At 37.3% G+C, this 16,945-nt stretch overlaps 2 protein-coding genes across 2 annotated transcripts in view; both read left to right on the top strand.

Annotated features, from left to right (window-relative positions):
- Positions 1–16,945, top strand: part of LOC126754955 (uncharacterized) — a 209,711-nt gene that overhangs the window by 91,067 nt on the left and 101,699 nt on the right. Inside the window, exon 3 of the mRNA XM_050467187.1 lies at positions 4,417–4,438. The gene's annotated coding sequence lies outside the window, so the exon portion shown is untranslated. The remainder of the gene's footprint in view (positions 1–4,416; positions 4,439–16,945) is intronic.
- Positions 7,775–8,466, top strand: LOC126754956 (probable salivary secreted peptide). Its single transcript, XM_050467188.1, has 2 exons — positions 7,775–8,103; positions 8,182–8,466. Exons 1-2 carry the CDS (start codon positions 7,915–7,917, stop codon positions 8,356–8,358), a joined length of 366 nt encoding a protein of 121 aa, XP_050323145.1. The 5' UTR covers positions 7,775–7,914; the 3' UTR covers positions 8,359–8,466.

Here is a 16,945-nt window from a genome sequence, read left to right as displayed (position 1 = left end):
AATTATTATATCAGGATAAAGCTTTGTGCGAATAATGCATTTGAGTTGTGTCACCATATCTTAAACTTGCGTAAATCGAACTAAAATGTTAAAGCCCCTAGGTAATGAATATGTGGACCCAGTGCTTATAGCTGATTTTACAGAAAATATCGATCAATGTGTTAGATATAAAGTTGAAATTAAGAGAGAATCGTTTCCTGATAATAGTATCTCTGTTTATCAAAAATGGTTTGAATCGGATTGATACTTATCTGAGGTCTGATATGTCCAATATAAAGATTTTCGAACTTCAGGGCGACTTTAACCGCATATATCGCTGAACATGTGATTAGTCTAAATAAAATGGAGAGAGAGTATTTTTCTCATAACGGTGTTCATTGGTGCTTAGAATAAATAAAATCGGGTAAAACTCGTGCTAGACCACATATAACTAACTAGCCTTATGTACTTGAAGGTACTTTATATAGCTATTTAGAGAGATTCCAACTAACTTTCCACTCCAAAAGTTGGTAGAAAACAAAACTACAAATTTAGTTTATTATTTTATTATTATTAAATTACACTTTTCCTTACATAACTATGCTTACATCAATCTCATAGATTCACCCTGTCGCCCCTAAAAGTGTCACTACAAAAACCAACGAGTTCCATAAAAGTTGATCCGCTTAAAGTGTAAAAAAGATTTACAATATAAAGCTCCTAAACATTTTAAACAATTCTTGGCGCAAAATTATTCCTCACACAACGCTCTCACTTAAAATCTGCCCAGCAGCACTATCAAACACACTCAGCCCACAACTCGTTCGCTCTTGGCACTGACAGTGAATTTGCGCGTTAATTCCTTCTTGCACAAGCCATGGCAGCAGTCCGGCGCAGAGGTGTGTCTAAGTGGATTAAGAGCTGTTTGAAAGGCATTTAGAGCAAACAATTACGGCTTAAGGCAACTGCTGTGGCACAAGCGGCTGCAAAATAAATAAACAAGCCAGCAGCGATATGCCATAGTTGAGGCTTTAAAAGCACGCATCACAAGCAGATTGAGTAAATACAGCTGAGCGGGAAATAGGTTTAGATTTATTTTTCGTATTTGCATAATTAAAAGTTTAATTTTAAAAATAAGCGGCGAGATCCTTAGGTTGAAAGTACCGAAGTATATTTTTTAATGAAGAACTCTCAACAGATTTAAATAATGTAACAATTTCTATAAGACATAACTAATCATAAGACTGCGAAAATTGTTCAAAATAATCAAGAAACAAGGCTTGCTTCGGCTATAAGACCCTTTATAGGTGTGTTTCTTATAGTATTCAAGAGTATAACAAGTTTTGTATACTGATTTTGATCGGACAATCAGTGAGAATGGCGGGTATAAGTTTAAGTGGTTCGTTCTGTTTAAAATATTCGAAGATTGTTGCCTTATCTTTGACAATTACAATAGTTTATAGTCATTTTCAAAATCAAATTCGTTATGTGAATACCTTAGAAACCCTTCAGACCTCCAAGCACATCAATCGGAAATTTTTCCTTCAGAGCTCAACTATTTTGTCACATAAAAAATGCCATTCAAGAACTTGATTTTGAAATGCGAGTTCGTATAACAGCTATGTACTATATATGTCATAGTGGTTCGATCTGAACAATTCTTTTTGTGATTATGACATTGTTTTGAAAAAATAATCGTTGTCAATTTTTGTGAAGATAATTTGTCAAATAAAAAAGTGTTCAATTAAAAAAATTAATTATTATCGATCAGTTTGTATGGCAGCTATATACTAAAGGGCTCTGATCTCAACAATATGTTCGGAGATTGTAACATTTTCTTTAGCAATAATCGGTGCCGAATTTCGTGAAGATATCTCGTCATATAGAAAAGTCTTCGTATAAGAACTTAATTTTGATCGGCCCGTTTGCATGGCAGCTATAAGCTGTAGAGATCCGATGTCGGTGGTTCTGAAAACATATTTATTGGGATTAAATTACTCATGCAAAATTTTAAATCGATCTCTAAAGAACTTAGCCAACAGACTTTTTCTTCTTTATTGGCATAGATACCGCTTACTCGGTTCGAGCCAAGTTTATCTTTACAACGAAGTTGAGGTCTTCTTCTTTCTCTGCTTTTCCCGGCGAGTACTGCGTCGAATATTCTCAGAGCTGGAGTATTTGCATGAACTATGTCAATGTCATCGCATAACTCGTACAGCTCATCTTTCCATCGAAAAGATCATAAATCTTACGCAGAACCTTTCTCTCGGAAACTCGCAACGTCGACTCATCAGATGTTGTCATCGTCCATGCCTTAATACCATATAGTGGGACGGGGATGATGAGTGACTTGTAGAATTTGGTCTGTGTTCGTCGAAAGACGACTTCATTTCTCAATTTCCTACTCAGTTCGAAGAAGCACCTGTTGGCAAGAGTTATTCTGCGCAGAATCTCGAGGCTAACGTTGTTGTTGGTGTTCGAAGTTGTGACAGTCAACAGTGATGTGAGAGCCTAGTGGCGAGTGCGACGACTGTTTGTTTGATGACAGGAGATATTTCGTCGTGCACGATAGGGAGTCGCCTTGTCTGAAACCTCATTTGGTATCGATACTGACGGAGATTTTGTTATTGTTCAACGTGAATATCTGGACACTTGTGGCCTAATGCCACACTGATAAGGTCCAATCAGTTTGTTGACGGTGAGCTTTAACCTTTCACACAATAGGCATATCCCACGGTAGTTGCGAGCATATTGTGGAGTCTCCCTTTTTGTGAATTGGGCAGAGCACACTTAAATACCAATCATCGGCCATGCTTTCGTTCGCTCGTATTCTGCAAAGAAGGTGATGCATGCTCTTTCTCAGTATTTGAATAGCTCTGCCGGCAATCCTTCGGCCACCGCTGCTTTGTTGTTCTTCAGACGGGTAATCGCTATTAGTTCTTCTTCAAGGTCGGGCAATGGAACGCCCGCTTCATCCTCATTGTTTGGGGAATCGAGTTCACCATCTCCTGGTGTTATGCTTTCACTACCATTCAGCAGGTTGGAGGAGTGTTCCCTCCATAATTTTAGTATGCTCTGGGCATCGGTCACTAGATCACCTTTGGGGGTTCTACAAGGGTATGCTCCCGTCTTGAAACCTTCTGTTAGTAGCCGAATCTTTTCGTAGAATCTTCGAGCAACACCCCTGTCGGCCAGCTGGTCAAGCTCTTTGTGCTCAGAGCGAGCTTTGACACAGTAGAAATGCGAAACTTACCGCTTCTTAACCTTAAAGGATTTGCGCCCAGCCTAACTATGATTGCCTCATTGAAGTGTAATAACATTTTATTTTACGATGGTTCAATATACAACTCTATTTTTCTTTCAAGAATGTAATGCTTAATATAAATATATATAAAGACATGCACAAACATACATATGTATTAACTATATACCCAACGGCTTTTCCATGCAAGTCATACAAGTAGCTGTTGGAAATAAGTGCACAACACCAACACTAATACAAAAGCAATATTGGAGCAAGTAAAATAAATGTGTAAGAAATGAGTGTTCTTGTAAGAAACGGCGTAACAATAAGCGTTACACATGTACATACTAACAGGAAGTGCCTGAGGATATGCACAATTGGTTACACATGCGAGTGGACGTGGCGCATAAAGACATGTTCATATGTATTAATGCATGGCTACATGTATGTGTATAGCACATATTTCATATTTTTATCTGCGCAAGTAATATTTACTTAACTGTAACATATTGAAGACATTCGGTATGAATATGCAAAGCACAGTGCGCCAGCTTGAACAAAAATCGCAAATTTGTTTTAACAAGGCTTTTGCGTGTAAATCTATGCTTGTGTGTGTGTGTTTGAGCGTTACATGCTTTATATAAATGTATTATCCTGCGGCTATACCCATTTTTTCTTCTTTCTTCTTTCTTCTTCTTTCCAATATTGTATGCTTGTTCCCTAAACTTCGTTCGATGTTTTCGAAAAGTTGTGCGAGCGACACAAGTACCGTTAACCCACTTGTTCTTGTGCTTTTAAAATTGTGGGTATGTTTGTCGGCTAGGCATATAAGCCTCATATTTTCTCATGATTTTGTTTATATGCTGAAATGAAAATAAATATTTTGTAATAATTTGAAATATTGTCGATATTGGGAAAGTAAACTTTGTTTAAAGTTTTGTGTTTGCTATATTAGAAAATAGCGCTTGCAGGGATGTATTTCGTATTGCTCATGTAATGTAAATTTCTTGTAGATTATTTATGATTATGCATTTGTTTACTTTATGGTATGGACATATTCGAAATTAAAATTTAAATATGAAAACATTACTTTCTAAAATATTTTCTTCTTCGATTTACAAGAAATTGAAATTTTGAGAAACCTTTTAAAATTTTTCGAATTTCTAATTATGTATATTTGCTTTCATTTGCAGATAAGTGTCCATATAAAATGTGGTAAGTGGTTTTTAATAGATTCAGAGATTTTATGCTTATAACTGTAATAAATCCGCATTAATAAATATTGGGTAGTCGAAAAAGTATTTTCGTATTTTGTCAATAGATGTCATTGCAGTCGAATATCTTCAGTGCTACCAATCGCATTGCGACATACCACATAGTGTTGGAATGGTGAAATTTCGCGCCTTTTTTAATTAATTTCGGGGAAGTTGAAGAAAAGTTACAGCTGTTCAAAAATTAGTGAAAATAATGAAGAAATTCGCAATATTTTGAAATTTTTGCATAAAAAATGGAAGAATTCCACGCGAGCCACCAATGAAAATTTGAAATTTGTGAAGTTTACGGAGGCGATGATATATCAGTTCGTGTAACACAACATTGGTTCGCTCGTTTCCGTTCTGAAAATTTCGAAATTTCGATTTACACTTATAGCTTTACACTGATGGAATAATGCCTCTAGCGGAAAAATGGCAAAAAGTGGTCGCCGAAAATTGTATATATCTATTTATATTTTTAATTGTATAAAAAAAAAAAAATAAGTTGAGGTTTGATTAGAAATACGAAAAGACTTTTTTCGACTACCCAATATTTATGCTCCTATTAAAAAATATATATTTTTTTAATAAATAATTACTGAATATTAAAAAAAACTGGAATCTGATACACAATTGTAGAAATTTGTAAGGCATCGAGTGGTTTCAATTGATAGCGCTAAGGAAAGATTTGAGTTGCACTATAACTGATTCTTAAATATCCCAGTTTTAGTGAAATTCAAGTTGTTTTTGCTTTGATCTATCAAAAGCGAGACATTCGAAGAGCAAGTCTTGGGATCAATCTATCTCATCTTCTTCCAAACAGCTGATGCAGCTGGCATCCCCGATCGGACAGTGTGCAGTTAGAACTCCTAATTAGCTGGAGGGACTGGAGGAGCTGAGAGCAAAGAGTTTCTTGGACCGCTTACTATTTACCCTAAGTCAGAAAGGCCTGATGGTCGTTGACCAACGCTTGCTGAGCTGGTCTGAGACCCAACAGTTTAGTAGTGAACCGTAAGAAGCCAACAAAGTTCTCATTTCGCAATTAACCAGTCTAATAAAATAACGCTGTCCGGGAGGTAAAGAATTTAGATATTCTTTCACTTGTCTTGAGCGCACAGTCAGCGAACTCAAGGCTGAGTTACCATCGGAGTGGCGTCACTACTCTAAAATAGGCTTACCGCCGGAGTAGTAAATTCACTGTTACCTTTATGGCAGCCATCTCCCTTAGGAAGCATAAAACTGTAGTCGATGGAAAGTTCCCGACAATGTACTACGCCACCAACCTTACCCACAAGCTTTGATCCATCCGTAAAAAATCTCATCGACCCTCTCCTTCAGCAAGTCCTTGCAGCGAATCCTTACCTCTCTCGAAAGTATGTGATCTATGTACTCAGAGTCTCTGAATCTGAAGGCAGCTTTGGTGTCGATACAACTTGGGTGCTATCTGCAGCAAGACATTCAGCGCTATAATTGATATGGTTCGTAGTGCACCATAAATACTGATGAGAGCAGTCCATAGAACACTCGTCAAATTATTCTCGAATGTAGACTTTTCAAAGGCCTTCCACCATACGAGAGCCTTCTGTGTAGGATGATCTCTAGGTACTTAACTATTTCTGGGAACGAAGACGCGTTCTTCCAATTGATTGTAGATGGGCGTCCGGTATTTTGTATTTCCTATACAATGAAACCAGTTTGGTCTTGCTAGGGTTTATGGAGAGGTCGGTTGACACCGACTACATTACCTTACTTTTCAACTGGGGAGGAAAAATGGTAGGCGCAAAGGTATGTTAGCTACGCGCAACACTAAACATAGGGTAGGGGAGTAAACTATCCAGAGTTAGGCATAAGACAACCTTTTAAGTTGGCGGACCACTGCAGTATATTTAAAGCTGAGGTCTTTTCTATTGCGAATGCCGCGGAGCTGGACTCTAATGCACCTGCAGTCAAATCAAGAGTCAACATGTAGACAGCTAATCAGCAATCAAGGCAGTAACCTCGTATCGCATAGCGGTCAGAAGTGTATTGGGACTTAGGAAAGTAGTGGAAACTGTTGCCTGAAGTTCACTTCTACTGTGTGTCAGGCCTCAAAGTTATCGAAGGCAATGAAATAGTAAACGAAATTGCCAAGAGTGATGTACGGCTAACATCCGAAAACGTGATAAACACTGGGAAACCCATGCATTGTCTAGACGACGATTTTGACATGTCAAAGAAAATCAAACCGCGGTGAAACAAAACTGCAAAACAGTAGATCGGAAGTACTCAAAATTCCTAATAACAGTCGATAAAGAGACCGTAAGAACATGATGGGAATACCAACTGACCACTGGCGACACACGCCCTCAGGATGGGGCTACCAGAGCGAGAAGATTGCAGGAAATGTCTAGAGCACCAGGACTCCAGGGAAAAAATGAAGCATCTCGTGTGCTCTTGTCCCGCATTAGCAAGATTACGCTTTAAGCATCCCCGCACTATGATATAATTGATGAGGTATCAATCGTGTCGCTTTGAAAACTCGCATCAAGCGCAGGCATCGTAAACGATACTACTTCTCTTAGACTTAGCAAGTGACATCCACCTGGTATCGCAAATTACAAAACTGGTTTATGCGTGGCTTATTGGCCTACCAGATTAACCGAACCCAACCGAAGTTCGTATAGAAAGCTGTCAGCGCGTGGAAGCGTGACAGCTCACTGCAGCTGCATTTGTATGATACCACCTAGCTTTTCTGGAATAAAAATGTTTGCAACTTTTCTCCATACATTCTTGCGGTATGAAAAGTGATTGGTATTGTGATCTGTAGCTTGTAATTTTCGAAGGAACCAGTTAGTTAAGCTTCCCTGCCGTAGACGAATTAAATTCTGCATACTTTTTAGAAATTTCCGCATATAAAAATGATATCATTGGGTAATATAACCCAAATAAAATGAGTCAGTTTCAGTAATAAACACTAAATATGTATACAAGTATTTGCTCGTTTTTACTTCCCGTTATAAAACAAAAGTATTTAAACAGCAGTGGTGTGACTATTTGCAGTTGAGCCACAACAGTTATTATAGGGAAATAAGTGAGCAAAATTAAGTAGTTAATCCACAGAATGCCAGCGCTGCTCATATATAAAAGTATATACTTAAGTACACATGTAACATACTTAACTACAGTAATGTATGACATTTATTTGAACAAGTGCTTTGCATACAAGATAAGAACTATCTGGAAGTAGCTTATCTGAATAAACATAAGTTCGTACGCAAGTTTTCATGTTTGTTGCCATATATTTGGTTCAATGCTAGTGAAGTTAAGCGAATTTTAAAATTTGCGATCAGTTTAAAATTAAGTACCGCAGCAGCAACTTGCAGTGTTCTGCCAACTGCATTTCTTACTAAATTTATTGCTTACTAACTAATCTTAAGCACCAACAAAATAACTCACAAAATGAAATTTGCGCTTACTTTCGTGTTCATCGCGCTATTTGCACTTGTGGCCGCAGCCAATCAAACGGCGAGCCACAACCTCTTCATGGGCACACGGCTGCCAGGCGATCGTCATCTGGTGCGCGAAGTAGTGTTTTCTAAATCTGGATTTATGCGCAAGAAGTCCGGTGACTATACATTCGAACAGCGGGTGTGTGTTGTGCTAGAGTCATTAGTTAGAGTAAAAAATGTATATTGAATTTTAATAATTTATCCTTTCCTGCTCTAGAATATACCTTATCCAGCGATTATTACAAGCATCGAAGTGAAGGATCAGTATATAAATGGCAATGGTGGCTATGCGACGCTGACGAGTGGTGGTCCAGGCTTCAATTTCGTGAAATTACATTTCACTAGCCAATGGTGGCGTGGCTACAATTTCGTTATTGATATTTATGGAAAGTAATTGTTAATTGATAGTAACAATTAGTTAGTTAAATTAGTGAAATTGTAATATTTGTGATCTATTTAAATCGAACTCTTACAATAAAGTGTGATTTTACAAGAAAATTTTTTTTCTTTTAAGAAAAAGCACAGAAACTTCAAATTTAATGGGGAATGTTTAATATCAGAACATTCCTTGGCATTTATTCTTTGCAGATTATCTCTTTCAAATGTTGGCCGCGGCTACGTCTCAGATGGTCCATCCATTAACTCCAGTTTTCGATGATTCGTTTTAGCATTTCGCTATATGTGAGGTTTTGCTCCAAGGACTGAATCGAAGCGGGATTGTCCGCTTAGAATTTAGATTTTACATATCCCCACAGGAAAAAGTCTAACGGTGTGATATCACATGGTTTTCGTGGCCATTCAGCCCAAAACGTCATATTATCTGCTCATTGAATTGTTCTCTCAATAAATCCGTTGATTGATGTGATGTGTGGGAAGAGACGGCGTCTTTTTGAAAACAAATGAGGTCAAAAGCTTCAATTTTAGGCGTCAAATAGTCGGTCGTCATGGCGCTATATCACCATTGTTACGTTCTCACTGGCATCATTTTTGAAGAAATATGGACCGATGTCTCTAACGGCCCACAACCCTACCAAACCGTTGCTTTTTCTTGATGAAATTTTCTGGAGCTCTTCAGGTTGCTGTTAGTCCCAAATGCGGCAATTTTGCTTGTTTACATACTTATTAAGTCGGAAATGGGCCTCATCGCTTAACAAAGTTTGGCTCGAAAACGTCGGATCTTCTTAGAGCTTTTCAAGAGCCCATAGCGCAAAACGATGTCGCTTGTGTGGGTCGAGCGGCTTCAGTTCTTGGAAAAGCTGTATTTTGACTTCCCACAGAATAGCGGGAGTCTAATGGAGTTACCAGCAGAAGGAGATGTAAGAAAGAGTTATACATCGATTGATCTGTACGGAGATGATATTGCAAGTCCTACAAAAAAAGGCTACGAACTATAACCTACAGCTACAAAAGTCAACCTTAACGGAACTTGCCAGAAACGACCGATAGTTCGGCGCAGCCGCTGGTACCAGTCATTAGAAGAGAGTATAAATTGACTGATCAATTCGGCGATGATATTGCAACACATACAAAAAAATACACACATGTACACAAAAATTATATTGAAAAAGTTCCTCTACTTGGATCACCCGTTATATACTTAAGATCGTCAAAGGAGATTTTTCGGAAATTTATAGGTTTGTTTTTGATATTATTCCGCAATTAGTTTTGGGACTTTGATTTATTTCAAAAACACATTAGCGATTTGTTTTCGAAGAAGAAAACAGAAGTGGATCAATTGTAAAGTTGATATTTAGTATCACAGTGCCGGCGGTAGAAACATTTATTTCACAAATTTTGCCTAAAAAATTGTTTGTTTATTCCTGTCAGAGCTATGAGGCGTCATTCCGTCAGTTACGATGAGTCATAAGCTTTTTTCATCAAAAGCTCTCCGTAAAGTTTGTGCAAGTGAAAGTTCAGTTTACAGTTTAATGTGCATTACAGAAAAGCTTTCATAAAGATAAAAGCTTCTAAAACCCGAAACTCAGTTTTCAGAAGTGAATAGTATGCTTTAAGTATTGACTACTTCAAAGCCAGTTTTGAGTCAGATGTTATACCAAATGCTAAAATTTAATATTAAATGGAAGACATTGCATAGAGTCCCGGAAATAATACCTAAGCTATGCTTGGCAGCTTATGGTTATTGACGGAGCGTAATGCCACTTAAGTTGTAATTAAAATATTTCAATGCCCGCTGTGCAATGCCGGAAATATGAATCAAATTACAAAGCAGAACGCCAACAGAATAAAAACGCACACACCTATACATACAAACACCTTATCATATACATATAAACACCTGAGTTAAGCAAACAGCATAATTTGTTTACGAAAGAAGGTGCCCCAACAGAGAACAGGGCCCGCAGCTAAATTGTTTAAATACATATAGCCTAATATGTATTATATATAGTATAATGCCTAAAATATTACATATTTATATATGTATATGTGTATATCTAGTTGTATTTATGTAAATGTTATGTAAACAACGCTTTTGCGTACCTTTGCCAGCGGGAGAATATAATTTAAAACCAAAATAGAAGTGAAACCAAAGTCAGAACCGTAAATGAAACTGCATAAACTCGCTTAAGTACACAAACACACACAAACCGCGGCGAAATAACTGTAAATATAAATAAAAGCGAATGTCCTGTTGGGGGCAAAGGCGAAATTAATATCTGCGTGTCCAATGCAAATTATCAGGGGAGTCATTTGGTGGTCTCGCTTGGGGCGGGGGTTCCTGGTTGTTGGCATAGATTATGGCCAGCCGGACAGGTTGGTGCGCCAATGCCGCTGTATAGCCGCCAGCCATAGGCAACCAGTAATTCGGTGCAAGACCAAATAGCGGCGATTCTGCCCTCTGACCGTTAACCAACAAATTTTTATTTGCAAGTACAGTTAGGCAGCCAGCTCGACCGCTGACTTCACAACAACAACATTTTAGCAAATGCTCGCAACCTGCTGGCTATAATCTAAACAAATGGCACCTTTATGGCTGTGTTGTTGTTGTATTTTACTTATATTTAGTTTTTTTTTAACAAAAATATATATTTTTTTCTATGCGCATTCTTCCCCGAGGGTTCTTGGCTAATGATTTCAAACTTTAGAAAATTTCTGCTTTGTTCGATTGCTTTTGAAATGACCTAGAGACTTTTGTTGTTCCGGCTGTTAAAGGTTATGTTGTCGTTTGTTCAGGATTTTTTGTTTCTTGAAATGTGGATATATGTGTATGTTTTTGGGTTCGAAAATTAAAAAAGAAAATATATGGTAGTCGGAAAAGTCTTTTCGTATTTCTAATCAAATTTCAACTTATTTTTTTTATATTTATAGTGAGTTTTAATTAACCAAATTTGTACAATTTTTGCGCTAGAGACATTATTCTCTTGAAGCCAACTTTACTCCATTAAGGCAGTTCTGCATTGACCGAAACAAATGATAGTACGATAGTGCAAGGTCAGGACTATAGGTGGATGCATCGAAACTTCCCAGCCAAACTCTCCCAGTTTTTGCCGAGTCGTCAAAGATGTGTGTGGTCTAGCGTTGTCTTGATGGTAGACGAATCCCTTTCTGTTAATCAGTTCTGGCCATTTTTTTCGATTGCTTGTTTCAGTCTCATCAGTTGTTGACAATAAAATGTAGAATCAATCATTTGAACAGGCTGGATCCGCTCACAGTGATGATTTCTTTCCAATCTCACCAAACACTTAGCATAACCCTTCGAGGCGTCAATCCTGGCTTTGCGACCATTTGTTGAGCTTCACCACGCTTGGCCCATGATCTTTTTCGCACATTGTTGTCGTATTTGATCCAATTTTCGTCCCCTGTTTGTTGGCATTCGCTTCAGAAATAGTTCGATTTCATTTCGTTTCAGCAAAGAATCGCTTATGTTAACATGGTCCATTAAATTTTTCACAGAAAATTCATGTAGTACCCAAACATCGAGTTTCTTTTTGTAGCCAGCCTTTTTTAAATGGTTCAATGATGAATGTTAAGTCACTTAGCGATGTCATGGCTGCTTATGTCACGGTCCTGGTCAATCCTTTCCATAATTTCATCGACTTTTTCAACGATAGGTCAACTAGAACTAGGTGCATCTTTCACATCGAAATGCTACACGAACTAATACGGCATCGTCTCCGTAATTATATGTATATATGAACTTATAGATAGTAATAGATAATTCGTCTCATAAAGAGCATTTTTGAAAAAATTGTCGAAGCGGTGATTTCGTAAATTTTGTCTCTATTTCTCTCTTCCTAATTTTCACGACGACTGTTCTGCATATAACAAGCTCATTAGGTTAAGCTAGGTTAGGTTAATCTGGTAGGCCACAAAGCTACGCATAGACCCGTTTGATCCGATACCAGATGGAGTTTACCTGATAAGTCCAAGAGGGTGCTTGCTCTTGACCGGAATTTCAACAGACTCTACGGCCTCACTGTGGGGACCCAGATGCTTACAGCGTAGTCTTGTCAATGCGGAACAAGTGCACAAAAGATGCTCCATTGCTTCCCTGGTGCCCAGCTCTTGGCATTTTCTGCAGTCTTCCCGATATGTCAGTACCATCCTGCGTGTGTCACCACCAGATAGCAAAATAATAATAACTTATAATGCCTATATACAACACTCATAACATAAACGAACATAAATGTATTCATCGGGAGTAACTATTTATAAAGCGATTGATCGTGACAGCAGGGAGTACTAAGTTTTCATATGAGTATAGCACATCAAGTGCTAATTGAGCCCGATAGGGCTGCACTCCTACCTATAGCAATAAGAGTCTATCATTAATTGACTCCGAGACTCTTTAACAGCACTCATATCAAGCTTTCAGGCTAAAAGTAGTCGTGTACTCAAAAACGACAAAAAAATGAAAGTCTGTTTTTTTTTAACTTTTTTTGTACTTAGCAATACTTCCACTAGCCGGAGCAATCAAGTACAGGGCTATTCATTAAAAATATATTCCAAATATATTTCCTTTTTGCTGTCAGCACCATAATTCGTGTACGCCTCCACAATAACAATATATATGCAAGCATTCATTGTGAGATATGAGCTTGAAATCAAGGACACATGCACTGCCTGCCAGACGAATGACACATATTACCATATCTAATGGGAAATCACACATTCACAGGCACACACAAGAGAGCTCGCAAATAATGTAAATAAACAAAAATTAAAGCTTATCATAAATTTGAAATAAAAAACCGTGTATACAAATAAATCGCACATACATGCTACTAATCAGATCAGTTGTGAAGGTTAGCACGATTTCTAATGCTCGCTACACATGAAATCGACGCAGCCATAGCCACAGCGAGACAGGAAGTACTCAAAGGACATGAAATTAGAATTGCTAATATGTATTTATTTGTAAACATCAAACGGTAGATATGTTTATTTGTATGTACGTTTACCTATTTGTAGTTATTTTTTCATGTTTGAGTTCAGTATATATAATTAAAGGTGAAACGAGCAGTGCTCACAGTAGCGTGTCATTGTTGATGTTTTTTATTGTATCTCGTTGTTTGTTTATAACCACATTATGGATAGATTCTCGTATGCCTGTGCCTTTTTTGTCTATCATTGTGACATGGGAGGATAGGGTTTACTCACGGGCGTTGCATGAATATGATAATATACTTTTGGTGATGCGGTTATAGAAATGTTATTGCTGATTAAATATTAAAAACAAAATATAATTATAAGGATTGCATTACTTTTGGTACACAAAGAGAATAAAAAATTAATTAATGAAAAATAATTAAGTACGAGAGAATTATATTAATTTATGTTTTTTATAGGTACATTATTTTTTAATTGCAAAAAAAAAAGAAAACATTAATTTAATTAATTTTCTCATTGAAATTAAAACTTTTTGAAAAACTACGTGGAAACACATCTTTATTTTTTAAAATATTATGTCTAGTAATAAAAAACACATTATTAATCCCGAATTGAAGAATCCGGAATTTGATTTGGGTGAAATATGCACCATTCCGTTGGCTAACTTTTTGTCACTGTAAAACAAATTTAATAATGCAACTCTCATAAAAACCCTCGTTGCCATTGGGACAGTCGATTTTCATTAGCTTCCCTTGTGGTAAGTTTTTCATCAGTACAATCATTTGCCATTGGCGAAAACAGTTAAGTAGTCACTTGGTGCCAGGTTCGGAATATAATGTGGATGCATACAAACTTTCCAACCAAACTCACCGAGTTTCTGGTCATTTCTGGTCTTCATTTTTGATGCATGTGAAAAGGTTTAGTCCTCATGGTCAAATCTGTTCATTTCTGGACGATTTCTTACTTCAAAAGGTCCATTATTGCAATACAAGTTTCAATTAAGAGTAAGAGGGGGTAAGAGGGCGTAGTGCAACAGCTCATAGTAGACGATCTCCGGCCAATCACAGTAGTCATAGCAAAACCTGCACGATCGTCATCAATCCTGTATTGGCTACAGTTTCCGCCTGCTCACCGTGCTTTGACCTAAACTTTTTTTCGCATAATGTTGCATAAAGTCACCCTCAAATTTAGTGCTTTTTTGGCGTTAACTTGAGTGGCATCCTTATATTCTGCTACGTTTTGTATTCATCTTTATTTAAATAATTTTAAAATGTTTTTTTTTGCAATCTTTTGGTCTCGGGCATTTGAAGTTGTGGTTACATCATGGTCGGACCTTTCGATTTCCAATGTTTTATAGACAATTGAACTTCGAGCCTTGTGCGTATTTGAAGTCACAATTACCGTAATGTTATCCATTCAACCGAAATTGCGGATGATTATGTGTTACAATATCCGAATTCTTATCTCTACCTCATTCAACCAATTTTTGTAGGGTTTTTTAAAGGATTTATCATGAGGGACTTTAGTTATTTTGGCTTGAACGGTTTGAAAGCTGTGTACATTAAACATATTAGAGGGCAAGACGAGCAAACTATGAAAAAGAAATTCGAATTAGTTTTAGTCTATAGACATTTTCTACACTACTGTTTTTTTATGATCTAACGAACAAAAATGTATAAACTGAAAGGTATATATGTATGTATATCAGTAAACTTAGAGGTATTATTTACATGCTACCTACCATAACTTCGTTTTTTCATAAAATGTAGCAAAATATAGAAGCATCATATGTCGACTCATTTGTAATCTTGTATGTTTTCTGATGCCGCGCCATGTCCACCGTTGGTCATTTATTTTCATTTGCACCTTGAAAAAGAGTAATAAATAATTGGCGCGCAAACAGAGTCGCATCTGCTTTGTCGGCTAGCCCTTTGCTTTCGGTTTTGGGATTCTTTTTACGACCAATGTTTGACTTACTACATATGTTTTTATTTGTTACTTCAACTCTTTCAACTTTTGCTCGCTGAGCGAAATTTGTTCAGCACACCATGTGTCCAATTGGAAGACACTCGAATTGATCCAGAACTAGTTCACTATTTGTGGATATTGGTAGCTTGAAAACAGAAGGATCTCTACATTAAAGTCAAAATTTAAGCAACTAAAAAACGTGTAATTTTAACCAACTTGTTGGCTGTCCTTGCCTTGCCAAATCTGACTTTGGATCAGATCAAAAAACTGGTTGATCATTGTATAGATAGATAGATAGAAATTTGAAGCTTTGCAGTTCCAGCTATGGTCAATTGTGTCCTGAACTATTCCAGGAAATTGCTGAAGGTGATTGAGATGATGTGATCCCTGAACACGTAGATGGAAGCTAGGGCCTTGAGCCTGCTTTTACAAATTTTCTGGGAAATCTAGAATCCATGTCGCTAAACTGAACGAGAATATGCTCACGTTGGACAAGTACTTCCTGAGCCTACAGTGCTCTGTATAGAACGCGACAAGGAGGCGGAATGTGTCTCGGGGAGGTTGATCATATTTTTAAACTTCGTAAGGTTATATTTTCTCAGTAGTAGCTAGACGTGGCGCATTCCTACTGTCTTCTGCCAGTGCTGTTATCTTCCCACTCTCTCCTGTGTTCGGAGCAACTCCATTTTAGCGTGGGACCTCTACCTATACACACCTTCACTAAAAGCAATTTGATTTCATAAGCTGGGATCGCCTTTTGTGCCGCTTGATTGTCTTCCCCTAAGTCCTTCATTTGTTGAGACGACATTATCAACATGTAGTTTTGAGAAAAACGCGTTTAAAAATAAACTATTGCTGCTGATTGAACTGAGCAGCTACACTTTAGAAGACTGTAACTCGAAAGCTATTTGAGAAATCGATTAAAAATTTTAGTATTCTATTTTTACATGTATAGCCTATACCTAGTAAAAAGATAGATTTTTTGTTTAATTTCAAACTAAAATTTTTTTTTGCTTCATCAATTAGACACTGCGCACCTAGTGCCTTCAACAGCTTAAATCAACTGTTCAGTCTATCCCCAGGTACATTCACAGGAATACTCAACTTTAATTTGAGTAAATGAGTTTAGTATGGGCAAGGCGGCACAAGTAAAAGCTTTCGGCAATAAAAATATAAAGCGAAGCCATATATAATTTCTTTGTGAGCACCTTGTTCATTTGAAGTTATTTTTTTGTTCCGTTGCATTTTCAACAGCGCGAGCGCTTTATAAATATGTATGTGCTTAGACATGTGATAACATAAATGTTTGCATATACAGTTATAGTCATAAAGGCACATATTAAACAAATTTTGCAGCTCCAGACCGCTTTGGCTGGGCCTCTGGGTCATTGAACCACAACGCAACGAGGCAAAGCGCTTGCGGCTGGCTGCACTGCAGTGAACTCATTATTAGTGCTTTTATTGTTTTTTTCGTTTCCGCTTTATGCTTTTAATTTCATTGCAATAATTAAAGTAAAAATAAGGTAAAAATTTTTGTTTAAAGCAAAGTAATTAAGGCGACCATGGCGATGAGGTTGTTTTTATTCCCACACCTGTCAGTTTCACGCCGTACTGACTGATGCGGTAAATAACAACATAATGTGGTTAGGCGGAGGACTCATGCG

This window comes from Bactrocera neohumeralis, chromosome 4 (assembly GCF_024586455.1).
Source record: "Bactrocera neohumeralis isolate Rockhampton chromosome 4, APGP_CSIRO_Bneo_wtdbg2-racon-allhic-juicebox.fasta_v2, whole genome shotgun sequence".
Lineage (NCBI taxonomy): Eukaryota > Metazoa > Arthropoda > Insecta > Diptera > Tephritidae > Bactrocera > Bactrocera neohumeralis.
This window is presented reverse-complemented; position numbering and strand designations above follow the sequence as displayed.